The 24229-nt window shown below is 30.8% G+C and overlaps 1 protein-coding gene across 1 annotated transcript in view; it reads right to left on the bottom strand.

Annotated features, from left to right (window-relative positions):
• LOC118197430 (alpha-soluble NSF attachment protein-like) overlaps window positions 1–21577 on the bottom strand; it is a 54113-nt gene extending 32536 nt beyond the window's left edge. The window contains exons 1-5 of the mRNA XM_035368944.2: window positions 21352–21577; window positions 20931–21010; window positions 11739–11855; window positions 6677–6723; window positions 6460–6537 (exon numbers count right to left, since the gene is read on the bottom strand). Coding sequence (XP_035224835.1) covers window positions 6460–6537; window positions 6677–6723; window positions 11739–11855; window positions 20931–21010; window positions 21352–21443 — 414 coding nt within the window. The 5' untranslated portion in view covers window positions 21444–21577. The remainder of the gene's footprint in view (window positions 1–6459; window positions 6538–6676; window positions 6724–11738; window positions 11856–20930; window positions 21011–21351) is intronic.
• Between the last annotated feature and the right edge of the window lie 2652 nt (window positions 21578–24229).

Here is a 24229-nt window from a genome sequence, read left to right as displayed (position 1 = left end):
TGCAAATATTAAGAAGAAGAGGTGCCTGTATCTGACCACTCTCAGAATCAATACAGTTATTTACAATCTACGCCAAACTACGGTTGATTTTTTTGCCTAATCCATTCTGACCTTATTTGGTTGCTATCTTCTGTTTGATGGCTTTACTTCATGTCAAAAAATTATTCTATAATATTTTGATCATATTAACCAAACTGTTGATCATAATAGATAACGTATTTTCCATGTTTTCGTACACAAATGGGCAGGCTTTTGGCTATTCGATAACAGTATCCAAATGACATCATGAACCACAATCACAATCAGCCATGTATGCTATAATACTATCATACACTTTAATTCATTTAGATATAAAGAAAATAATGTCAGTGTGAGAGCAAATGACAAAGATATTTTTTGAGGAAGTGCAGAATTTGTTTGTAAAATCATATCGTAGTATTTCATGTATTTAAAAAAAAAAACTGTAAAGCCATCAGCAAAATTACTTTCAAAGTAATCTTTATGGCATAGCTACCAACTTTGAAATATAAATAATCGAAGGTTCACTCACCAAAAAACGGAAGTTCTTAGATTTTCATACTATGCAATGGCACTCTTTTAAAAGAACTCAAAATTGATTCAATTCATTTTATAACATATCATTCAATTTATTCAACTATTTTAATGATTCTGATGTAAAACACATTAATATTTAATTATATATTCCAAATTTTATATTTTTTGGTTAATTTAATATTCTTATATTTTAAATAACAAGTAGTTTTCTATATTTCTATATTCGTAAAATTCTCAGTACGGAAGGAAAATTTTAATTTATCAAAGTACTCTCAAGCATGTTAAAAATAAAATTAATATTTAACGTTAATACTATTGCGATAAACTTAGTAATTTACCACATATTTGTAAGATACTTTCTCTCTCCTTATCACATGCCTTCGTGGTGTAATTGAAAAAAACATCTGACTAGCAATTAGGAGGTCTGGCTGTTCCAATGTTTGCAAGGGTATCACACATTTTTTGCATCTCCTGCCTCTAAAAAATCATTCTAAATTGATGCAAACAATAATGTGGTATATGATAATGTTTCATTATCAAGATTTGACAACTAGGTCCAAAGCCTTCACGATGTAATTGGAATGTCCGCAGTTCGAATCTTAGCGAAGTCACTGGATATGTTTAATGTTTCCTATTTCAAAATGAATTTCATCATTCTACGTATTGATTAAAACAAAATTAAAACAATTATCGACTGATTAAATATTGGTTGAATATTTATTAAGAAAGATTAAATCAATTAATTATTACATACAAGTAGACAATTAAGTAGATTAAGACAACTCAAATCTAATGAAATGTAATAAGAAAACTAAAGGTCACTAAGGATGCAGGAATAAAATTCGCATAATTTAAACTTCATTAATTTAATAATGAAATTGAAACTGTGCAAACTATTTGCACAATTTGATTTTATTGATTATATGCACAAAATTTAACCCAATGTAATCAAACAGTTAATTACAAATGATAATCAGCATATTTATCTTAAGATTATTCAAAAGTAATTTTCTACTTCATAAAATCTGTACTTTTTGAATGAGGTATTAAAAATAAAGAGGAAAAAATAAGAATGGAAAAAATCCCTAGTATATGATTCATGTCTATCCAGCCTATGTCATCAATAAATTGGTCTAAATGGTGCATGTTTTTAGCTGTAACAGTATCTGGCCCTCACATGCCTAGAAAGTTCTCCACAGCCAGAAGAAAACTATATAAGACCTAGGAGAGCATCAGTTTTCAAGCAATTGCTGTTTAGTTCAGAGTATTGGGATGTCTCCATGTGAACTTTGCTCTTTAGATCTGTTTTGGATTGCATTTTGCTTAACATTCTTAGGAGTATGAAATGTAACTACTGAATGCACTCTGTGACACTGTGAAGAGCTGTACAAGTACTTTTGTGTAAAGTTCCACAGCTGTGAATTGTTTCTTCTGGTAAAATAAATTTTATTAAGCTATCATCACTTTTGTGTGCATTCAGTCTATTATGAACCCATACACACACAACAACATATACGTATATACTTGTATATGAGTGTGTAAGATAAAAAAATACGTAAATCAAAATTGTTATTTAAACTAGCAGTAGCCCTAAATAGGAAATTCGTCCTTTTAGCAATAGCAGATTCCTCCTTTTAATTTTGGTTTTCCCCTCCCTGTTCTAAAAATAGTAATTACATCTGGACTGCATCATTTTTAGATCAATCCATATCATAAGACTCGTATAATGGTTATGATGTACCTAATTTGAAATTTACTTTCTTTTAATAACTAAAAAACCAAAACTTTCTTTTAATGAGCTGCCATTATGGATAACAGTACATTTTGCTTTTATTTCTGTCTCGCTAGGACGCTGTATTGCTGCTCTCTTCCTATCGCAACAATATCAAAAATGCAAATGCTCATGACTAGACACAATTAGAGTGTAAGATGAATTGCAGCTGCAAATGTCAATTGAAATAAAGATGACTATTTAATTTGACTCTACTGCCAAATTTGTTTTTCAACAGCTACACAATCAAAATGCCTGCTGTTTATTAATTCCAAGTCTGCTTTTTTACAATAGGTCAGACAGGACATCATAAGTGCCTTTGTTTCAGAAAAAAGTTTCCATATATGAAAATGAAATTAATGCTTCTTATAAGTGTGGGCATTGAATATGAGTAATGTAATTAAAAAATAAAATGGCTAAGAGGGGAAAATTCAAGTTATAAAAGAATGAATGTTATAATTATGCAATGAATTAAATGTAAAGTATAGAGTATAATGAGTGAGTACTGGTTCAGAAACAAGAACTGGTTCAGTACTGGACGTCTATTATTACCTCAGTATGACTGTTTCTTCTACCCTTCTGCATACATAAACTTTGAAGATCCCACCTTATAATTTTTTTCATATATAATTATTATTTTTTTATAATGGAGTAAGGTTTTAATTTTTTTATATATAATGAAATGTTTTAGTGCAGTTCACAAAGGCCAGTTACTTTATGTAAGGAACAGAGCCCCTTTATAAGCAACTGTCACAGCAATCCTTAACCATTGATGAACCACATCAGTCAGTTAAACAAGATACAGTTACAGTTAAAGTTAAACCTAACCGATAGATATATCTATATTCAGTGAAAGCTGTGGTAGTCTTTCAGTTCTGTATAACATAAGAAAATTAGAAATATAATAATAACAGTAAAAACTATAATTTCGTAAGTTATAATAATGAAAATGAGTTATGAAATTTTGAAATTTTTTATAGTTACTGAAAATAAGTAATGGATGTATAAAATTTTTATAGTTCTGATATTGCGTATAAAGTTTTGAAAAAGCCTTCCCTGAAAATATATGATTATGTGGACTCTTAAACACAAAAAAGTTTGGACTGAAAATTTTCATAGGGCTCTAAAATATTATCATTGTTTATATTTTTTAATTATTTAAATAATTTTTAAAATTAAAAGATATGTAAATCAAAATTATAATTTAAATTAGCAACGACTCCTTAATTCATCACTTTGAATTTTCCTTTTTCCGAAAATAAGACACCATCTTACTTTCTTTTTTGGTCCAAAATACGCGCTAAGGCTTATTTTCGGTGAAGGGCAAATAAAAGTATATTTATATATTTTTATTTAATATTTATTTTACACAAAATACAGAAATTTTAATTTATTCAATTACAGTCATGTCATCTTCTTCTGGAACATCGTCATAAATAAAATTCTGAATTATATTCTGATTTTCTTCCAAATCCATTTCCTGTTGAATCATAGGTTGGAATCTCTCATGTCTTGCGATATAGCTATCATTAAATGAATACTTCTTGTCTAAGTAGCCTGTTCATAGTGCATTGGAAACATCACTATCAGTTATTTTGTCCAATGAAATTTTTACCCATCAATCACCCCTTTTGATTTTCGACTCATTCTGTGGGGGTTGGAGAAAGGTCACTGCGTTGTATGTGTCTCGGGGGTTACGGTTCAGCCCAAATTTCACCCCGACGAGAGTCTGCCGACGCTAACGAATGACGATGCCTTTCCTGTGAACGTATCTCTCTCGGGGCAAACGGTGAACTGATTAAGATAAATTCCAAGAATTAATTTGAAACGAACTGTAGAGGTAAACAATTAATTTCTCGGAATATTGTGTTTCAAACATTTCTCTGAAACACGAGTATTAGGAAAGCTAAACATATTATTACTTAATAAATCAACAGCATTTTTTAACGAATCCTTTTTGTCACATTATTTTAACTAGGGCTTATTTTTGGAGGATGTCTTATTTTACAAAAAGTTCCGAAAATCACGATAGGGCTTATTTTCAGAAAAAGACGGTATTTCTGGAATGAGTCATTTCTAGATCAATCTATATCATATGACTTGCATAACTCTGATGACATACTTAATACAGAACTTAATGTGAAATTTTCTTTTAATAAGATGCCATACTGGATAACAGCATACTTTGTTTCTATCTCTGTTCTTGCTAAGAAGCTGCCTGTTTGCTCTCTTCCTGTCACAACACTATCAAAACTGTAAATGCTCTTGAATAGGCATGATCAGAGTGCTAAGTGAATTGTGACCACACATGTCAATTGAAATAAAGATGACTAATTTGCCTCAGCTACCAACTTACCTTTACAACACAGATCAAGATTCTACATAATCAAAAGTCCTGCTGTTCATTACTTCTGAGTCTGCTTTATTACAATATATATATGTGTAAATTATAGAATTTGAAAGATATTTAATTGGCAGACTTTTAAATTTCTAACTTTCAATTAAAGTAGAACAACTTCAAGGCTGAACGTTCCATGCAATAGCTGCACTGCCAAAACTCTTACCCAACTGCTGTGCAAGATTAAAAAAAGTGCTGAGACTATAAGTAAATAGTACTGCAACTATTGCATACTTTCTTTTGATGCCTAAGTTTGCTAGCTAAAGGGCATATCTTGCTTGGCTACTTGTATTCATTAATAAAAATGAAATGCATCATAGTTAAAATTGTGGGCTGCAGATTGTTCTCATTCTGGGCCATGCCATAAGATGTGTCTGAATACAGTAATCAACAAGTAATAAAGATATATGTGTAATCAAGTGATTTTGTAATTCTTCAAAAGTTCCCATCACCTTCTACTATGTTATAGATATTTCAGTGATCTTCTAACTTTAGTCCACTTATGATAGCAAAATAATTGGTGTATTCTCAAGTCAAGCACTCGTCTAATACGAAATTATCTGAAATGAAACAAATTTTTAACATACACACACAATATATATGCATATAAATGTGTGTGTGTTTATATGAATGTAATAAATGGGATCTTGATTGTGTTGTTCAGTTGCCTGTGCATATTCAGCTATCGACTCCTTCATCATCACCGATTCCCAGGGATTAGTACAGAACCTGTTGGGAACCCCTGTTCTAAGTTATACACTGAAAATGCTATGGGAAAAATTATGTGGCCAGGAGAAATATGATTAAATACAGTAATTCATTCCTAAAAATCAATTTAATACAGTACAAAGTCTGTAATCCGGACTCATTGGGACTTCAGCGATTCCGGATTAGAGGTTTTTCGGATTATAGAACATCAATTTAAATCTTGTAAGATGGCATGCAGAAATTATACAATTAAAAATATGAAACTGTAATTTATTAAATAAAGAGCAATTATGGTATAAAGATTATCAAAATTTACAAAAAAAAAAAAAAAACTTAATATTTATTTGTTTACTTTACTAAACATTTCTTTCAATGTAAGTTGTTTAAGTTGTTTCATTTTTTTGTGCTAATACTTTCTCTTTAATTTTATAAACAGACATAATTTCTTGTTCAGTTACAAAGTTCCACCTATCGGAAGCGGTATTTTCTGGATCTAGAACCATACTACAAATTTCGCCGTCCGTTAATTGATTGATGATTGGGGCATTGTCGTCACAATGAAAAACTTCTGTTATATCATCTTCATTTATTACCGCGTCTCCACATTTCTTTACAAAATCTAATAACTGGAAAATTTCACCTTTAGTTTGCGATTTCCGAAAACCTTCAAATTCGCTGCTTTCATCTTCGTCATCCTCACAATGAAATATGGCAGCTGGCCATAAATTATGCCACAAATTTTTTAACGTATCTGGAGACACATCCTCCCAACATGCATGCGCATGCTTAAACGTGCATTAACACACATGCGTAAATGCATTACGCGCATGTGTAAAGCATACCAAAAAAGTTTGTAGCTTTGAGGTCCGGATTATAGATCATTCCGGATAATGGACGTCCGGATTACAGACTTTGTACTATATACTCTGAAATAGTGAACAGAATGATACTGAATAGAAGAAAATAATACAAAAGGTACTGAAAAGATTATGATTTCGGAATCAGTATATAAAGTTAATGCACTTACTTTTTCAATATCAGCCATTTCTGTTTCATAGATTTCAGCAACAGTCATGTGATGCTTAGCAGCAAGAGTAAAACGTCCCTGTTACATGGTAAAATATAAGTAATAAACATATTTATGAATGCATTGAAAAAATTTATATAATTTAAAATTAAAAAAGCATGAATCCTCACACTATTTTAAATTATATGAAAATAACAGGAGATAATACATGACTCACCATGTCAGTGTAAAATTCAATTGCTTTAAGAATGCACTTAATTGCCTCTAAATGGAAGATAAAGAGTACATAACTCTCCATATAAAACATATAACACTTTAAAAATTCATATTTTAAATATTTTACTAATAATTACATGCTTTGATTTTTAAAAGTAATATATTTTAAGACAAACAAAAAAGTATACAAATGAAAATGGCAGTTTTAGTTAATTATATTATAAGAAAAAGAGAAAACTGATTAAAAATTTTGATTATACTGATTTAATATTCCAGAATTTAAGGATTGCAATTATTTTCATAATGGGAAAAAATGAAACAAAATGTTTAATACAGGAAAATTTTGACAGTTCTAAATGTTATAGAATCTAAGCATCACATACAAAAACTGTGGTCCTTTTAAATAACAGCAAAAAAACAAAACAAAAAAAAGTAAAATAAACCAAAATAGATACAGGTGCTCCAGAATTCCAGAAATATCACATGCAAAAACTAACCTTTTCATAACAGTAAGAGACAAAAAAAAAAAAAAAAAAGGAATCAGTGCAATATATAAAAGTCCAATAGATCCAAGTTTCTAGAATTTAAATATCATATGCAGAATACAATCTCCTTTCCACAATAAAAAGACCAAAAAAAAGTGTAATAATCTTATAGATCCCAGGGTTCAAGACTTTAAATACCACATGGAAATACTCTAGCCCTTTTAAAAACAGCAAGAGACTACAACAAAAAGTTTAATAAAGTCCTAGAGATTCAAGTGTTCTAAAATTATTCTAGAAGTATGGCATGCAAAAACTGGATTTTTCATAACACCAAGATACAAAAAAAAAAAAAAAAAAAAAAAGGACAAAACTAAAAGCAAAATACGGTAAACATCCAACAGATCGAAGTTTCTAAAATTTAAATATCACATGCAAAAATACAGCTCCCTTTTCACAATAAAAAAAGGACAAAAAGTGTAATACAATAGAAGTCTGATAGGTCCAAACATTCTACAGTTTAAATGTTCCATGCAAAAGCTGTATTAATTTTCACAACAGCAAGAGAGCGAAAGAGAAAGTGTAATAGAATACAAGTCATATAGATCTATATATTCTAGAATTTAAGCACTGCATGCAAAAACTATGTCCCTTTTCAAAACAGCAAGGGTGCAAAATAAAAAATGTAATATAGCAGAAGATGCACAGATCCAAGTTCCCCAGAATAATTACATGCAAAAGCTATATCCCTTTCCCCAATAGCAAGGAAGCAAAACAAAACGGTGTATGTTAAAACAATAGAAATCTGACAGATCTAAGTGTTCTAGAATTTAAGCATTGCTGGGAAAAAAAAAACTTGGGCTCTTTTCACAACTGAAAAAGACAACATGGAAAGCATACCATTAAGGTCCAATATATCTAAAAGTTCTTGAATTTAAGTACTGCATGCAAAAATTATCTCTTTTCACAACAGACAAAACAATCACTCTTTTCAAAACAGCAAAGGAGCAAAATAAAAAGCATGATACAGTAAACGTCAGGGAGGTCCAAGTGTTTCACAATTTAGTTCAGTTTAAGTACTGCATGCAAAAACTGTATTCGTTTTCACAATACCTATAAGAACATAACAAAAATTTATTACAGCAACAGCCTGACACAGCCAAGTATTTTAAAACTTATGTGTCACATGCAAAAAAAAAAAAAAAAAAAAAAAAAAAAAAAGTGTCCAATTAATGCTTAACAATTTGAACATTAAGTTTGAAGCAAAGTAGAATTTTTGGTTTCTTATTATAGATACTATTCTTTGCCAATGCTTACATTCATTTGCATAATGATAGGATGTGATTTCATTTTTTAACTAATCAGTTGTGATCTCTGCCTCCTTCACATAGTTTTATAAAACCACTTAGTGCATTTTAGCTGAATTTAATGCAGCAAGCACAGAGGTTATATATAAGTTCATATTTAAAAAATTTATATAAAATGTTTTTATTCTTGAAATGCTTTTACTAACATTAGTGAAATACATGCAACTTTCAAAGTTAAACTGCAAAATACTGAAAGCAATAAAATGTATTATCAACTTATATCTCTCACCTAACAATAAGCATTGTTGATTTGTATATGTTTTGTTAATAATGCATATAATCCTCTGTTGATATGTATATGTTTTGTTAATAATGCATATAATTCTCCTTGGCTTTTATTTTAATATTTGCCAGAAGAAGTTATGCAAATTTTATGGCAAATGCATAGTTTATAAACAGAAAGTTAAATCTTAATTATAACAGCACTGTCAGATAACTAATAGACAAATAAGATAAATGTGTAGAGTTGGGAGGGGCCTAGGTTCAGAACAGGGAATAAGAATAGCACAAAAATAATAAATCTGAATTTAAGTAATTTTAATAAATCTTTAAGAGTAGATAATATTTATGTTATTACTTTTAAATAATACTCAAATTATGGTTAAATATTAACTTTTGTAAAGTTTGGTGTGAAATTTATGGAGAAATTCAAAAACTTATCTTAGTGTATTTTTTTCAGTTTTCGCCAAGAATAATTTACTTGGCGAACTTCTTAATTTATAGCAACCTACTTTCCCTTTCTTTTTTTTTTTTCATTGTAGAAGAGCAGGAAAAAAAAGTCATCGATCATACTTTCAAGTAATTTTAACAAAGTGTGTAAAGCACATTTGGCATTATTATCGCTAAAAAAAAGACGCCTAATTTCAAAACGCTCCAATATGTAAATTCATGTAGATCTTAGAAAATTTTGAATAAAAAACTTTAATTTTTTGCAGGTGTGCCTAGAAATACATCTACTTTAAGACGATGTTAAAAATTTTATGGGTCATACTACAAAATTTTTTTCGAAAAATTTATAAAAAATATTTTAAAATACAAATTTCAAAAATAAATCTTAAAAAATGTGCGAATTATATTTGGATTAAGCCTAAATTTTGAATTCTGGAAGAAGGAATCAAGTAAGTTTAATAAAAAAAGAGATATTTCAAATTCAATTAACATTGAGGAGCTTAAATTTTGAGAGCTAATTTTTTAAAAACTACTCGTGGAATTTTTACAAAACTTGGCATAATTTGAGTCGTGGAATCGAAATATGGAAAAAAATTGGCATGTCATTTCAGAAAAAGTCCGATTTTGTGTCAAAATACCTATGTTAGAACAATGCTATATATAAATCTAATACATATATCGTAAGACACGCTTTCAAGACATGAGAAACACGAGTTGAATTTTATCAATCAGGCCAGTACAACAGAAGATATAGAACTGTCCTTTTTGTCTTTTTTTTTTCAGCAGTGTACCTGATCTGTGCATACATAACTACAAATGTGCCTACTGTACCCATATATCCATTGCTCACATCTCACCTGTTCTCAGTTGTATCTGCTTTTGTAACAAATAATATGACAAAATTTATAGCATGAAAACAAAGTTTTTGAAGTTCAAAACTTCATAAAAAATAACAGCATTACCTTTTTTTCTTTTTTATATTGAAATATTTTTTACATTGAAATAATGTTAGCAATTAACTTAGCTACCTATGCCTGTAGCCTGTAATGCTATAGGAGAAAGATCTTAAACAGTTCTAAAACCAGTTTAAAATTATTTACAAAACTGAATACAGCAGGAAAGGCTAAGGTTTTTTAGTAACATTTTCTAAATAAAATGAAAATTTTAAACAACTAGACAAGATGCTAGTACTGATAATTTTATACAATGAAAGTCTGAAAACAAAAAACAAAAATTAAATATTTAAAAAACTTATTAATGATTATAATTACACATATTTTGTGTTATGACAGAAACTACTTTATTTACAATTATTATTACATTAATATTTATATTTTTATTATTAATCCTCTGAGCAGCTGAACTTTTTGGACATATTGATAAAGAGCTGTATTTAAAGAATATTTACCATCTAGATTTGTAAAATTACTTATTTTACTGTTTGTTTCTATAAGATCACTAAAGAATAAAAGAATACAAAATATTCTGAATAACAAATTAATATACACTAAAATTTCAAGACCAGATAAAATCAGTCATGCTACTTACAGGATTAAAAAAAAAATGTAACTTGAATTACTTAATATTTCATTAGAAGCACATTGCATGACTGCAGTCTCAATTTAACTCTTATGAAGGCCCATTAGATGCTTAATCCAGCATTGCATAAGAGTCTTTTGTCTCATTGCTGCTGTATCTGAGCATTCATTTCTGCTATGGTTATAAAATGGCTACAGTTAGTTAATTACAGTGCCATGATAAGGTTTTACTAATTCAGCAATAATATAGCAGACCAGGCATTTAGTTTTGAAAAAATATCCTGTTGTCAAGAATTTGAATATTACAAAATGTAACCTTCTCTTGTAACAGTTGTTTTACCAATGAGTCAATAATTTTAGTTTCTCTTATCTTTTAGTTATAAACCAATAGAAGTTATCTGCCACACCCCTACTAACTTGGCAACCAGTTCATATAGTATAACCCCGTGGTCAGCTATTAGGCTCAATATTCAGTTTCAGTTTTACACCAGAGAAATTAGAATGGTAATAGTTGAGATAACTCTGTGGTTAGTGGTTAGTTTGAATATTAAATTTCAATTTTACACCACAGAAATTAGAAGGATAATAGTCCTGATAACTACATAGTTAGCCATTAGGATGAATATTCAGTTTCAGTTTTACACCAAAGAAATTAGAAGGGTAATAGTTCTACGTTAGTTTCAATTTTATTTACACCACAGAAATTAGAAACTTAATGGTTCAGATTAACTCTATGGTTAACCATTAGGTTTTACAGGAGAGAAATTAAAAGAGGGATAGTTCAATTAACTCTATGGTCAGTTGTTGAGTTAAATACTCTGTTTTAGGTTTATACCAAGGAATTAGTCTACATATGTATGTGGTTAGCTGTTAGGTTAAATATTCAGTTTCAATTTTACACCATATAAACTACGAAGGTAAATTCTAATATTCTGACTCCTCCATGTGTATTCTTCAAGGTACAAATTTTGTTTAAATATTTAAAAATACTTAAATACATTGATTACCATGAGGATCAGACTTTTTATAACAATTTCCAGCATCAATATAACAAGATGCTGCATCGTGCCTGTTATCCATCTTCAATCTCAGAGAGGCAGCCTCGGAAAATGCACTCCCGGCAGCTGAAACACAAAGCTGATATAAGGTCGAATGCATCTAATATCTTTATTCAAATACTAGCAGAACACACTACAACTAAAAAAAAAAAAAAAAAAATTAAGCAGAAACATAATGACATACGGTAAATTTTAAGTATTTTTCTGTTAGCTATACAATGCAATTTTGATGCCTACCATACTGGTGCACCTTGATTTCTTTCCCTATGCTTCCGACTCCATATTTATTGAAATGGAATTGTCATTAACAGCAATCTGAAGACTGTTAAAAAAAGATTGAACTTTGATGGTCTTGCATTATTGCTCAGAATACAATCATTATCCCCTTCAATGTACTCTTATATTGTCAATACACTGTTGCCATTATTTCTTCCTTCACATTTTTGAATGTCTTCTGAAAATCTTTTTTTTTTTTTTTTTTTTTTTTTTTTTTTTTTTTTTTTTATGACATGCAGCACTTTTGTCAAATTTTCCTAAATTTCCTTGAAAGAGAAAAAAATCTGCTGGGCCAAGTCCAGAGAATAAGGATGGTGGGGTATAAAGTAAGAGGTTTTGTCAGTCTTGGTAACAAGAAGCTATGCGTGAGTTGAGCATAGTCATGATGCTATGCACAACATACTACTCCACAGCTCACGTTTCTTCCAAGACACAGAATCTCTCAATCATGTTAGAATTCTCCAACAGACTTCCTTGTTTACTGTCTGACCAGGTGTACACATTGCACAGTACAAATATTTGATCATCTATTTACATGAAAATTTGTCCAGTCCTAGGATCTTCAGTAACCAAACCTCTACCCTCTTTCAAATGTTGAAACAAATCATAGTACCTGTCATCACATGGTTAAGCATTTAAAATATTTCTGTTCTTCAGTTTTATGCAAAATTTAACACAAATGTGTTGTTCCTCAAACTTAATTCATATTTGCTTTTTCATTAATCCAATAAACAACTGTAGCATGACCTCAGTCAATCGGTAATTATTTGGCAATTAATATATAGATTTAATTTAATTTAGAGAAATTTAGGAGAAGATAATAAGAAATATCTCAGTACCTTTTTCATTTAATTATTCCAATTTACTAAGTGCTGTGATTTATTTGAAGCAATTTTTCATTCATAAAACTCAACACAATCTCATCCCTAAAGCCCCTTCACCTTTAGACCTCTCAAAAATAAAACTCAGATTAAATTTTCTTGAATCCTTCCGACCCACTTATATTACCAAGATCACTTAGCCCAACTGTACTAGATTATAGACTTTACACTGTAAAGACAATAGATGGTTTTACATGAACAGGAGACATGAAAAATGTGCAATGCCTTCACCGGGACTCGAACCTCTCAAATACATATCGAGTGCACTGACCATCATACCACAAAGGCATGCTAAGAAGAAGGGTGACTGAGAATTAGGAAACGCAACTGCCAAATCCTTGTGGTGAAGAATCATTATCCACCACCTTTTTTAGTTCGGGTGCCACTGCAGAGACATTAGGTTATTTCAAAGCAGGAGACATGAAAAATGTGCAAGGCCCTGTCCAGGACTCGAACCTTGGACCTCTCGAGTACGTGCTGAGTGTGCTGACCACTACACCCTGCTAAGAAGGCATGAAAAATACCTTGTAACACAAAACTCATAAAAGTGGATTTGCAATTATATAACAGAAAGAATTTTTAAACTGAAGTAACATCACCAAACAAAAGACAAAATTATTAATTAATGTTGAAATAGACTACAGATATTGCCAAAGTCTTGGAATTGTGTCTTAGAAAGAGAGTATAAAGAATTGCTTTAAAAATGCCAGCTTTTTACCCCCCCCCAAAAAAAATTAATGATAATTGAAGCTGAAGAATTAAAATGTTTTCAACTTACAAGAATGCTTGATATGAAAAAAGTATTGATGAAAAAATTCAAATTGCAGCTCCAATGACAGAAGATATCTGCCTGTCACTTTCTAAAACAAATCCGAGTACATCAAGTGATAAACTTTCTGAACAAGATGATAATGACATAGGTGATTTTCCTACAAATGCTGAGATGAGAGATGTCTTACAAGCATTGAAATTACAAAACAGTGTATTGGTCAAATAAATTTCAGAAACATGTTCATGAATATGAACATAAACGAATTTTTGCATAACAGTTTCAGACAATCAATTAATTATGCCTTGTCCCCTTAATTAAAATGCTGTTAAAATACGTATTTTTGTTTTGAGTTATATATTAAGTTAGTTAACTGAATTTATATTTTGAAAGATATCTATCTTTCACTTTGCTTAATGTTATCAAAATTGTCAGACACAAACATGAAAGATAACTTGTGGCAGAAAAGAATCTAAACCACGTATCGGTATTTGGTACTTCAAAAATATGCTAAAAAAAAGTAAGTAGTGTGGCTTAGAAGAAAAACAGAAAAGTACCAAATTTTATTACCTGCTATCTGCTGAGAGCTGTTCAATATTAATAAACATACAGTTACATTAAAAGAGTTAGTATTTTTGCAATATAATATTTAGCAATATATCACCAAAAATATCATCCTCATTTCTGATTCCCATAAGCATTGAGCTACCTGAGAAGCTGTTCTGGATTCTTCTAGAAAGATGTCATATTTTATTGCTATCTGCCCCACCAAGAGAGCATGATACTGACTTATTTTTATTATCCATATGAACTTCAGGCCAATAAGATGCATTCTGTCATATTTTGGTAACCCTTTTCCCTATATGTATGGGAAAACATTTGTTCGAATCTTTGTTAAATTTACTGCATGTTGCATTGTGTGTTTACTAGACTGACTGAGAAATAAAGCAGAAGTAATCCATTATTTCCATCCATATTAGTGTAGAAGTATTCTATCCATATTAGGGATATTTTGCTTAAAACAAAAACTCCAAGTGTTTATGCAGTAAAACTAGACAAGATGGAAGAGATATACGAGTCAACAATGGTCAATATTATTAAAATAAGAACCAGGAAGTCATATTCTTATTTATCAGACTTTATAATGAAGATTGAGACAATTCTGATTGCCAAACAGTACTCTCTAAGAAATAAGAAACCAGATGTTGATGAAAATGTAGTTCAATAATGTCAACAGATTGCTGGCAGCGGGACTTGCTACCAGATAGGTGCCAACAGGTCACATAACTCTCCAGAGCTTAAATTACACTAAAGTCCAGTTCTGATTTTTTTTTTTTTTTTTTTTTTTTTTTTTTTTTTTTTGAGATAAATCATAGTTCTAGCCAGAGTGCAACGGAGCTTTAAACAAGAAAATTCCAGTACTTCTTTTATGTAACTGAACCACAATTTCAGCTGAAAATTCTTTTAATCTTGAAAACATTATTTCATTTTAGACATAAAACTAAATTTAAAATTGATTTAACTTCTGAATGCATGCCTGGGAAACAAATCCCTAGCCAGAGTGTGAAAATTTTAAGAAAAGAAAAGCTCCCACCCGCATGTCAAAAGTTTTTTTTCCGGGAAAAGTAATTTTTCATTTTAACTCTAGTACCATCCTGCAAAAAAGATTATGCAGACTGTTTGGAAAGATGCAATGAAATATGGAAGATGAAGATTGAAAGTTTTTCTCTGTCACATTCTGCTTGACAGCTTTAATTGTATCCTCTCTCTCAGACCTCTTTGTTTTTATACCTGCACATCCACTTTACAATTTCCTTCATACTCTGTTATTGTTTACAGCATTTTCTCTGTTCTTAGTTAGTTTAACAATTTTAACTTTTTTCATTGGTGCGCTGGAAAAGAATGGTCTCTGTGTCTATCATCTCTTGAAGTAGTACATTATACTGTATATTCAGGCTTTAAATTGAGCCACAGCCCAATTGAACCATTTCTTACTTCTTGAGTGAAACTTCAATTCCAGCTGGAGCCCCAAATAAGTAGAGGTCTAGTATTTTATTATTTAACTATTTACCAGTAACTTATTAAATTTTTATTATCTCTTTATATTTTATTACATTGGTCAAAATGGCTATTTTCGCTGAAATATGACACCCAAAATTTTTCGTGATTGCGATACTTCTTTTACTTTACACAAGGAAGTAAAGAGGGAAGGTTGTTTATTTTAAATTATTCCCCAAAATACAAATTTATATTTAAAAAATCTGAAGTAAACACCATATGATTTCCTTGTAAGGTCAATTAAATTATACACTTTTTTTTGGGGGGTGCACTTCATTTAAACTTATTTCCTTGAATCACTGTAACTTAATTAACCAATAACTCAAGGCAAATCAAAAATGACACCAAAAATTGCAAATTTCGAAATTAAATATTTTGGTTAATTTTTTTTACATGGGAGACAAACTTCTTGTACTTTTATTTTTTCATAACAAGTATAAAACGTTTCCAAATATAAATAGAGGAACCAGAAAAATTATAAACTACATTTCATTATTTATCTAAAATAAATTCTTTTTAAAAAACAACACTGCCAAAACAAGAATATTTTTGTCATTTAAAACACTTCTGCAACTGGTAGTATAGAACTACAACCAATGATTGCAAAAATAAAGGTTGGGTACTGTACTGCTGAAAAAAGGGAAGTGCACAGCTAAATGTTATAGCAATCCAATACATAAAATTTCAATGTTCTGTGGATAATCATTTTAGAGTTATGCAAGATACATACATGCATAAGACTTTACAAAAAAATCCATTTTGAATCCATTTTACAGTCCATCTTGAAACTCCGTACATACAGATGTCACTCAAAAAATAGTCAAAATGGATTCAGGAATGGGCAAACTGGATATTTCTTTTGAAATGTGATACCCAAAACTATTTGCAATTACAATATGTCCTTTACTTGCACCTTAAGTAAAAATGTAATTTATTTTTCAGGCGGTCACACATGGGCAATAGTAACTGAATACAATTTTTTTTTAAACTAACAGACAAGTTGCCAATGCAAAAGGCCTTTTCTGGCAATTTTCTCAGTACATCTCTCCCTGTATACTTTCTGCAATGGCACATAGCAACATTCTGTGCAATTTTCACAAATTCTATGGAGGGGTGAAATCAGTGGCGGCAGACCTACAACTATCGAGGCTTGAGGTGGAAATCTCTTTGAGGCCCCTTTATTAGAATGATCACCAAACAAAATATCAATAAAATGTATGATTAACTATTTTTTAATAAAAATTTAATATTTAAAATAAAATGGAAAACAAAAAATCTTACACCTAAAAAACAACTTTATCTAGCAAGCAAACATACAGTGGTGGCCAAAATTGTGGACACTTTTGAAAATTTTTATGTTTTTGAAATTTGTATGCTTATAGAAAACGTTACGCTTCACAAAATGCAAACTTGTATATATCATTTTAAAGAGAATTTATTACTGAATTCAATACAAAACACAAAATTCAATTATTTGCAATACAAAAAAAAGTTAAACAATAATAGTTATCGATATACATTAGATAGTGATGATTGCAGTGAGTTATCAGTACTTAGTAGGGTACACTTTATTTTTGATTACGGCTTCACATCGACGTTTCATTGAGCTGACAAGAGTTTTAAGCTCTTCTTTCGTTATTACATGATGCCAGGAAAGAATTATAGCCTCAATTAGTTCCCTTTTATTTGATGGGCGCCTCATTCAGACAAGAGTTTTCAAACGGTGCCACAAATTTTTGATACGATTGAGGTCAGGACTGTTTCCTGGCCATGACAACAATTTAATGCTCTTTGTACGAAACCACTCTTTCGATATTTTGGCCGTGTGGCAAGGAGCAGAATCCTGCTGAAAAATAAACGAAGAATTGTTGGAAAAGAGATCTCTGATGGAAGGGAGAAGTTTTGGTTCTAGAATAGTGTCAATGTATTTTCTGGCATTCAGTGTCCCATCGATGACATGAAGGCAACCAATACCATCTGCTGACATGCATGACCAAATCATTACACTAACTGGGTTCTTCCCAGTTGCTTGAATACAGTGAGGATGTAGCTCTTCCCCTATTTTACGTCTTACATATTTTCGCCCATCACTACCGAATAACGATATCTTAGTTTCATCACTCCATATAACTTGTGACCACTGATCATCTGTCCAATTAATGTGTTCCTTTGCTCACTGTAGTCTTTTTTTTTCGTTGCTGAAAATTAAGATAAGGTTTTTTTCATGGAATTCTACCTCTCAGTCCAACATCTGTTAATCTTCTCCTGATTGTTCTTGAACTGACAGAAACACCAGCATCATTCAGATCACTTCTGATGGCCGCTAATGACATTTTTCTATCTTGAAGACATAGTCTTTTTATTTTTCAGTCATCAATACATGTGGTGCACCTTTTTCGGCCTTTTCCTTCTTTGTTTTTTATTGAATTTGTCTCCTGATATCGTAAACAAAACTTTCGGACTCCAGATGTAGTCACTGAACCACCCACCTCTCTTGCAATTTCAGCATAGGAAAGAACACTTTCTCGTAACACAATAATATTACATCTCTTTCTAGGCGTCCAATCTACTCTTTTATTTGATGTCATTGCTTCTTGACTAAATATTAAAAATTTTTTAAAAATTCCCACTTGTAATTGCAGTATATAAGAAACAGGTCCTCCTTCTACAGAACAAAGCAAAATAATGAATTGTTTCAAGTGTAAACATGATGTCAGCTTCTACTGGCAGTTACTAACATTTGATTGGTTCTCAGAACAAGAACAGTGATTGGCCAGGAAAGCTAGACATTACAAAATGCTTCATAACTGTGTTTTTTATTTATATTAAAGTACAAATAACTTTTTTTGTATGGCAAATAATTAAATTTTGTGTTTTGTATTGAATTCAGTAATAAATTCTCTTTAAAATGATATATACAAGTTTGCATTTTGCGAAACATAACATTTTCTATAAGCATACAAAGTTCAAAAATATAAAAATTTCCAAAAGTGTCCACAATTTTGGCCACCACTGTATATTTACAAATCTGCCATTTATGTTGTTTAAAAAAAAGGTAATTTTAAATGTTTTTAGTTACTGCATTTTCAATGGAATGGATTGCCAAACCATTAAGTCTTACTCGGCTTGTTGTTGACCAAAGCTAGCTTTTAATAAACTTGAAATATGCACTGTCAGAAAATTCTTCTGTATGCCCCTCAGGAAAGTATTGCTTTCTTGGAAAAAAGCAATACAGTTTCATTTTGACCAGCTGATAAACTGAAATTTACTGTGTTAAATAACAATGAATGAACCCAAAGTTCAACAATAAAAATAAGTCTTCATTTGCTTTCTTCTTTAAAAGATGTAATTCTTGTTTACTTGCTACTACTTAAAATATGAACTTTTATTAAAGAACTCTAATCTATAACACTTTTTAAAACTTGCTTAACTTTTTGGAAAAGGTGGAGATTTTCTGTGGCTTTCTGAAAGTTCATATTTTTTAAAAATGTCAAGGATATATTGCAAAAGAGTGATCAAAACTGGCAATATTTGGGCCTCAAGTGACATCCCCTCATAGAAATTTTATACAGCCTACAAATACATTTCAATGATGTATTTATTGCAAATATTTCAAGTCTGTATGTTTATTTGAAATCAGAGTTTACATTATTTTCATGACCATTAAATACAAGTATAAATAACATACAAGAAAATGTATGAATGGAGCACAACCTAGAGTGTCATATAAATCTTATTAAAAGATTTGAAGATACACATTTTATTAACTTTTCTTTGCACTTATTATGAATTTTTGCACTAAGAATAATGGGTACTTACATATTATCACAGCCACCTTAGTAGAAATAGCTAAATTTTTAGAATGTACCGAACAGTGGCAGCCATATTCATAGAATCCTTCAGTCAAGCAATATCACCATTTTCAAATGTGTTCTTGTTGCAGTCCAAGTTCCAACAGATTTTTATAAATAAATCTTGATATTTTTTGCCTTAATTTTAAAATATGTGCCTGTGGAATTTACCAACAATGGAAGAAACTGAAATTAAATTTCTGTAGGAATGCAGTATTTTATAGCAAAATCGCTAAAATGAACAGTTATAAAAAGGGTTTAGTAGATTTAAAGTGAAAACAAATTGCTGTGGAGATTGCTGCGCTGTGCTGTGCTAATTGGAGAACAGCAGGAAAAAATTCAAAAGGATTTCACAAAAAACTCAAGTTTTTTTTATACATCATTTAATCCTTATTTTAACGATTAAAACTTGTATTTCAAATTGATAAAGTGTATTTCCTTTTGGTATGTTGATAATGCTTGCCAACTTATGACAAATAGGAAAGTTCTCAAGTCGTGAAAATTGCTATTTTATACCTGATAAATAACTTTTACCTTTTCATCTGCAAAAAATCACGGCAAAGCAGCTGCGTTAATACATAAGTACCAAACAATGGATTTGTTTGGGAGCACATTTATTCAGGAACAATTTTCTTTTTTACATTTGAAAAGTAATAAGGAAAGAAAGAAAAAAAAAAAAAAAAAAAAAAAAAACAGAATACATTGATCAGCATCTGAAACCCTTGATGATAATAACTTCTAATCATTTTTTTTTTTTTTTCAGGGCTACAAACTTAATTAGAATCAAAATGCCATCATGTCTCCTATAGTAAGAAACAAAGAAGTTTATTTATATGCAAATATATATACTTCTGTTTATGCGGGAAAGAAAAATTTATTGAAGAAAAGAAAAAAGTTGTCTTTATTTCTTCTGAAGGACTTTCCTGTTTGGAATATTTTCTCTGAAAATTTTCATAATTTATTTATTTTTACTTTAATTAAAAGTAACTTATTAAATGATGAATTAAACATATGAAAATTATCTGAAATAAACCACATCATTCTCAAAATTTAATATCTAGCTGTCAATACATTTGAATTACAAAGTGCAGCCAATGAAAATGCCTTGCAAGTATCCAACTTTAGATTTCAAATTTTAAAAAAATTATTAAAAAAAAAAAAAAGAAGAAAAGAAAAGGTACCTGAGTTGTCAGTTGTTTTCAAATCATGTATTTGGCTTGCATGCAATCTCAGTTTGAAACCACTGTAGTGAAATACTAAAATACTATGAAATCTAGTTTATTAAAAATTATACTTAAAAACATACCACTCCATTTTTTGGCCATTTTGAACATATTAGCAGCCCTTGTATACATTTCACATGCTTCTTCAACTTTTGAGGAGGAACTTTAAAATTAAAAATACCATTATTATACACCATGCACATATGATCATACCAGTAAAAACATTCAGTGAATTTTCCAAATGATACAAATATTAGAAAGAATACATAATTTTAAAATACAGAGAGATTCAAAAGTCACCCACTTCAAACGGTACTTACATATCATGTTATCAACCATGAAAGTTGGTGATGGTCCCACCGACTTTCATGGATTTAGGTTAATCCATATACTTAAATCACAATTACGAAAAGTTCAAATATGTAATTCGAAATTTATGACAAAAAAAAAAAAAAAGAATTTGAATCTAGACATAAACATTAGATATATATTCAAGTACAATACCGAAATAAACCGCCGAGAAATCCTTGAGCCGATTTTAATTTCTTTTCGGCGTCAGCAACTAGCTGCATTGCTTTCTGTTCATTATCAGCCATATTCAATTTATTAAGTGCTATAAATACTTAAGAATTCTTATATTCTAATCCAATGAACTGTCAACTCCACACTACAAACAGAAAGTGAAGGCGGCTGCTATGATATAATACTGGATCAGTCATATCGATTATTTAGTATGAAGAAGTGTCTACATATCCGACGTCGGACATGTTAACCAATCCTACAATGGGAACGCTAGGCGTCCGATTAGCAGCGCAGAGACATGTTTCCGAAATCTACGCATGTGTAAAGTATATTTCCTTTCAATCTGCCATTTAATTTGGTTTCCGAGCAAAACACTGCACAACGCACCAGCTTCTGAGGACAGAAGGCTTTCGTAGCAAGATGCTTACGAGAGTACTTTTTCTTGACATCGCCAAAGCATTTGATAGGACTTGGCATATGGGAATCATAATCAAGCTCTTGTGACTTAATATTTCAGCTCAATTTATTCACATAATTAACTCGTATCCCACTAATCTTTCTTTCTCAGTACGAGTTAATTCTATCATTTCGACGCCCCACCCTGTTCTAAGTGGCGTCCCATACGGTAGTCTTTTAGCTCTCTTTTTGTTTAACATTTTCATTAATGACAGACCAAAATCACCCAATGTCATTCTAGCGCGTTATGCAGATGACACGGTCATCCCCTCCAAGCACAAACACTTGGATAAACTGGTTCACAAAATTCAGAGTTATCTTTCAAGCCTTGAACAATGACTCATTACTTGGAAAATCAAAATTTATGTCGCTAAATGTGCTGCCATGATATTCACACCTCCACTCCCGTACCCTTCCATTAATTTAAAATTCTTTGACGACTGTATTCCCTGGTCAAACTCATATGAGTATCTAGGAGTGACACTTGAATCAAAATTGCTCTGGTATCTTCATATTGTGAATACTCTCAATAAAGCGAAGAGCGTAAGATCCCACCTTTACCCCTATTAGCCTGAAAGAGCTATCTGTCTATCAGAAACAAAGCTCTTCTCTATACTTCAATTAGTCGACCAATTTCTATGTACGCATGTACCATTTGGGGTACCGCTGCGAAGATTCGCATAAAAATTTACAAGTAAGTAAAACCTACGGTTAATTTTTAGTGCAACCTGATACGTTCGTAACGATGTGATTCATTCGGACCTTAACATTAAACCAACTGATGTTCTTATTGAAAATTTTAGTTAAAATTTGTTCTTCAAAGTTGAACAGATTGATAACCGAGCACTTCAGCAGGTCTACGACCCTGTTTTCCAAGTTCCCCAAAACGACCAAGAGCCAACATGGGCCGAGACTACAGCATCTATCCTACTGCTAAAAGGCGCAGAAACAATCCCAGCTCTTCAGTTCCAGTCCCTGTTCCGTGAAGGATAGATGTCTCTATCTTCTAAAATTGCTATTCCTCACTGACTATACCAAATTGCTATCTTCTACTCAAGTTTTGAAGGTTTGGTTAATGGCTAGACACCCATTTAGAAAAATTAATTCTTTTAATGAATCAAAATACGTACATAGTGATAAAATAACAGGAATCTCAGCGATGAGTAAAACGCGCACATGAACTTATAAAAACAGCAGGCAAAAGTTCTCTTTTGCCGTCGCGCAGAGATGATATTCTAATCGCGCATGCGCAAGGAGGAGCACTCGAGGCGCTGATGAAATGTGTGTGGGGGATGTAGTGCCACAAGTTTAATTGACAAATGGCCTTCTTTGCACTGTTATCAATCTGTACGTTTAAAAATCACATTATGCCTGCAGAATTAATATCTGTCTTGGATATTTCCTCGCGTTTTCACAAACTTTACTACATTATGATATAGTTCCATATGCCAATGAGCCTCTAAATCTCTAAAAACTTTCGTCTCCGCTTTCCGCTTTTGCGTTTTATTTTTGTCATAAAAACATAAAATACAAAAAAAAAAAAAATTAAATGTAAGAAAATCTGAAACGTTTCAGATTTTAAATTACGTCCAAAGGGGTGTTTTTTTTTTTTTTTTTTTTTTTTTTTTTTTTTTTTTTTACATTTTGTGTATTACATTTATTTATTAAATATCAAATTCTTCGCACTTAAACCCTAAAATTCAGTTCAACAGCACTATCGCAAAATAGTTTTTAAAATGAGCATATCTTTAGAATTTCCGATACAGAGATTCACGCTTTGGAGATAAAAATGTTTTTTTCTGTACAGCGTTGCCATTACTCGCTTTGAAATCCTTCAGTTTGTTAATCAAAAATTCGTTAAAGTTTTACAAAATATGAAATCGATAATAAAACAAATTCAAAATTTCAAATTTGGTCTTCCACATGCCAATATTCATAGGAGGATTACGTCATTCAAAATTCGATGGCTCTATGTACCGTTGATTTATCATAATGCGAGAAATATACATACATTTATGCAGTTTTTTCATTATTTAATTTCTTTAAATATAACACAGGGCGATAATACTTTGTGGCAACAGTTTGAAAAGTAATTCGCCATTTATAGTGAATCGACGCAAAATCGCAAAAAGAAAACAATAGTCCTTCAGGGACAAAGCTCCTTTGGACTAAAAATAAAAAAATCTGAAAGGCTTCAGATTTTAAATAACGCCCAAAGGGTAGGTGGTTTTTTTTTTTTTTTTTTTTTTTTTTTCATTTTGTATAAATTTCAGTTCCACATCAATATCGCAAAACAATTTTAAAATGAGCATATCTTTAGAATTTCCGCGCTGAAAGTCTCGCGTACTGAAGATAACAATGTTTTTCCGCCCCCCTTACAGTGTTGTCATTGCTCGCTTTGAAA

This window comes from Stegodyphus dumicola, chromosome 5, assembly GCF_044657685.1.
Source record: "Stegodyphus dumicola isolate Sdum_Otavi_A_Nest chromosome 5, ASM4465768v1".
Lineage (NCBI taxonomy): Eukaryota > Metazoa > Arthropoda > Arachnida > Araneae > Eresidae > Stegodyphus > Stegodyphus dumicola.
The sequence above is the reverse complement of the archived record's forward strand: the minus strand, read 5'-3'. Positions and strand labels throughout refer to the sequence as shown.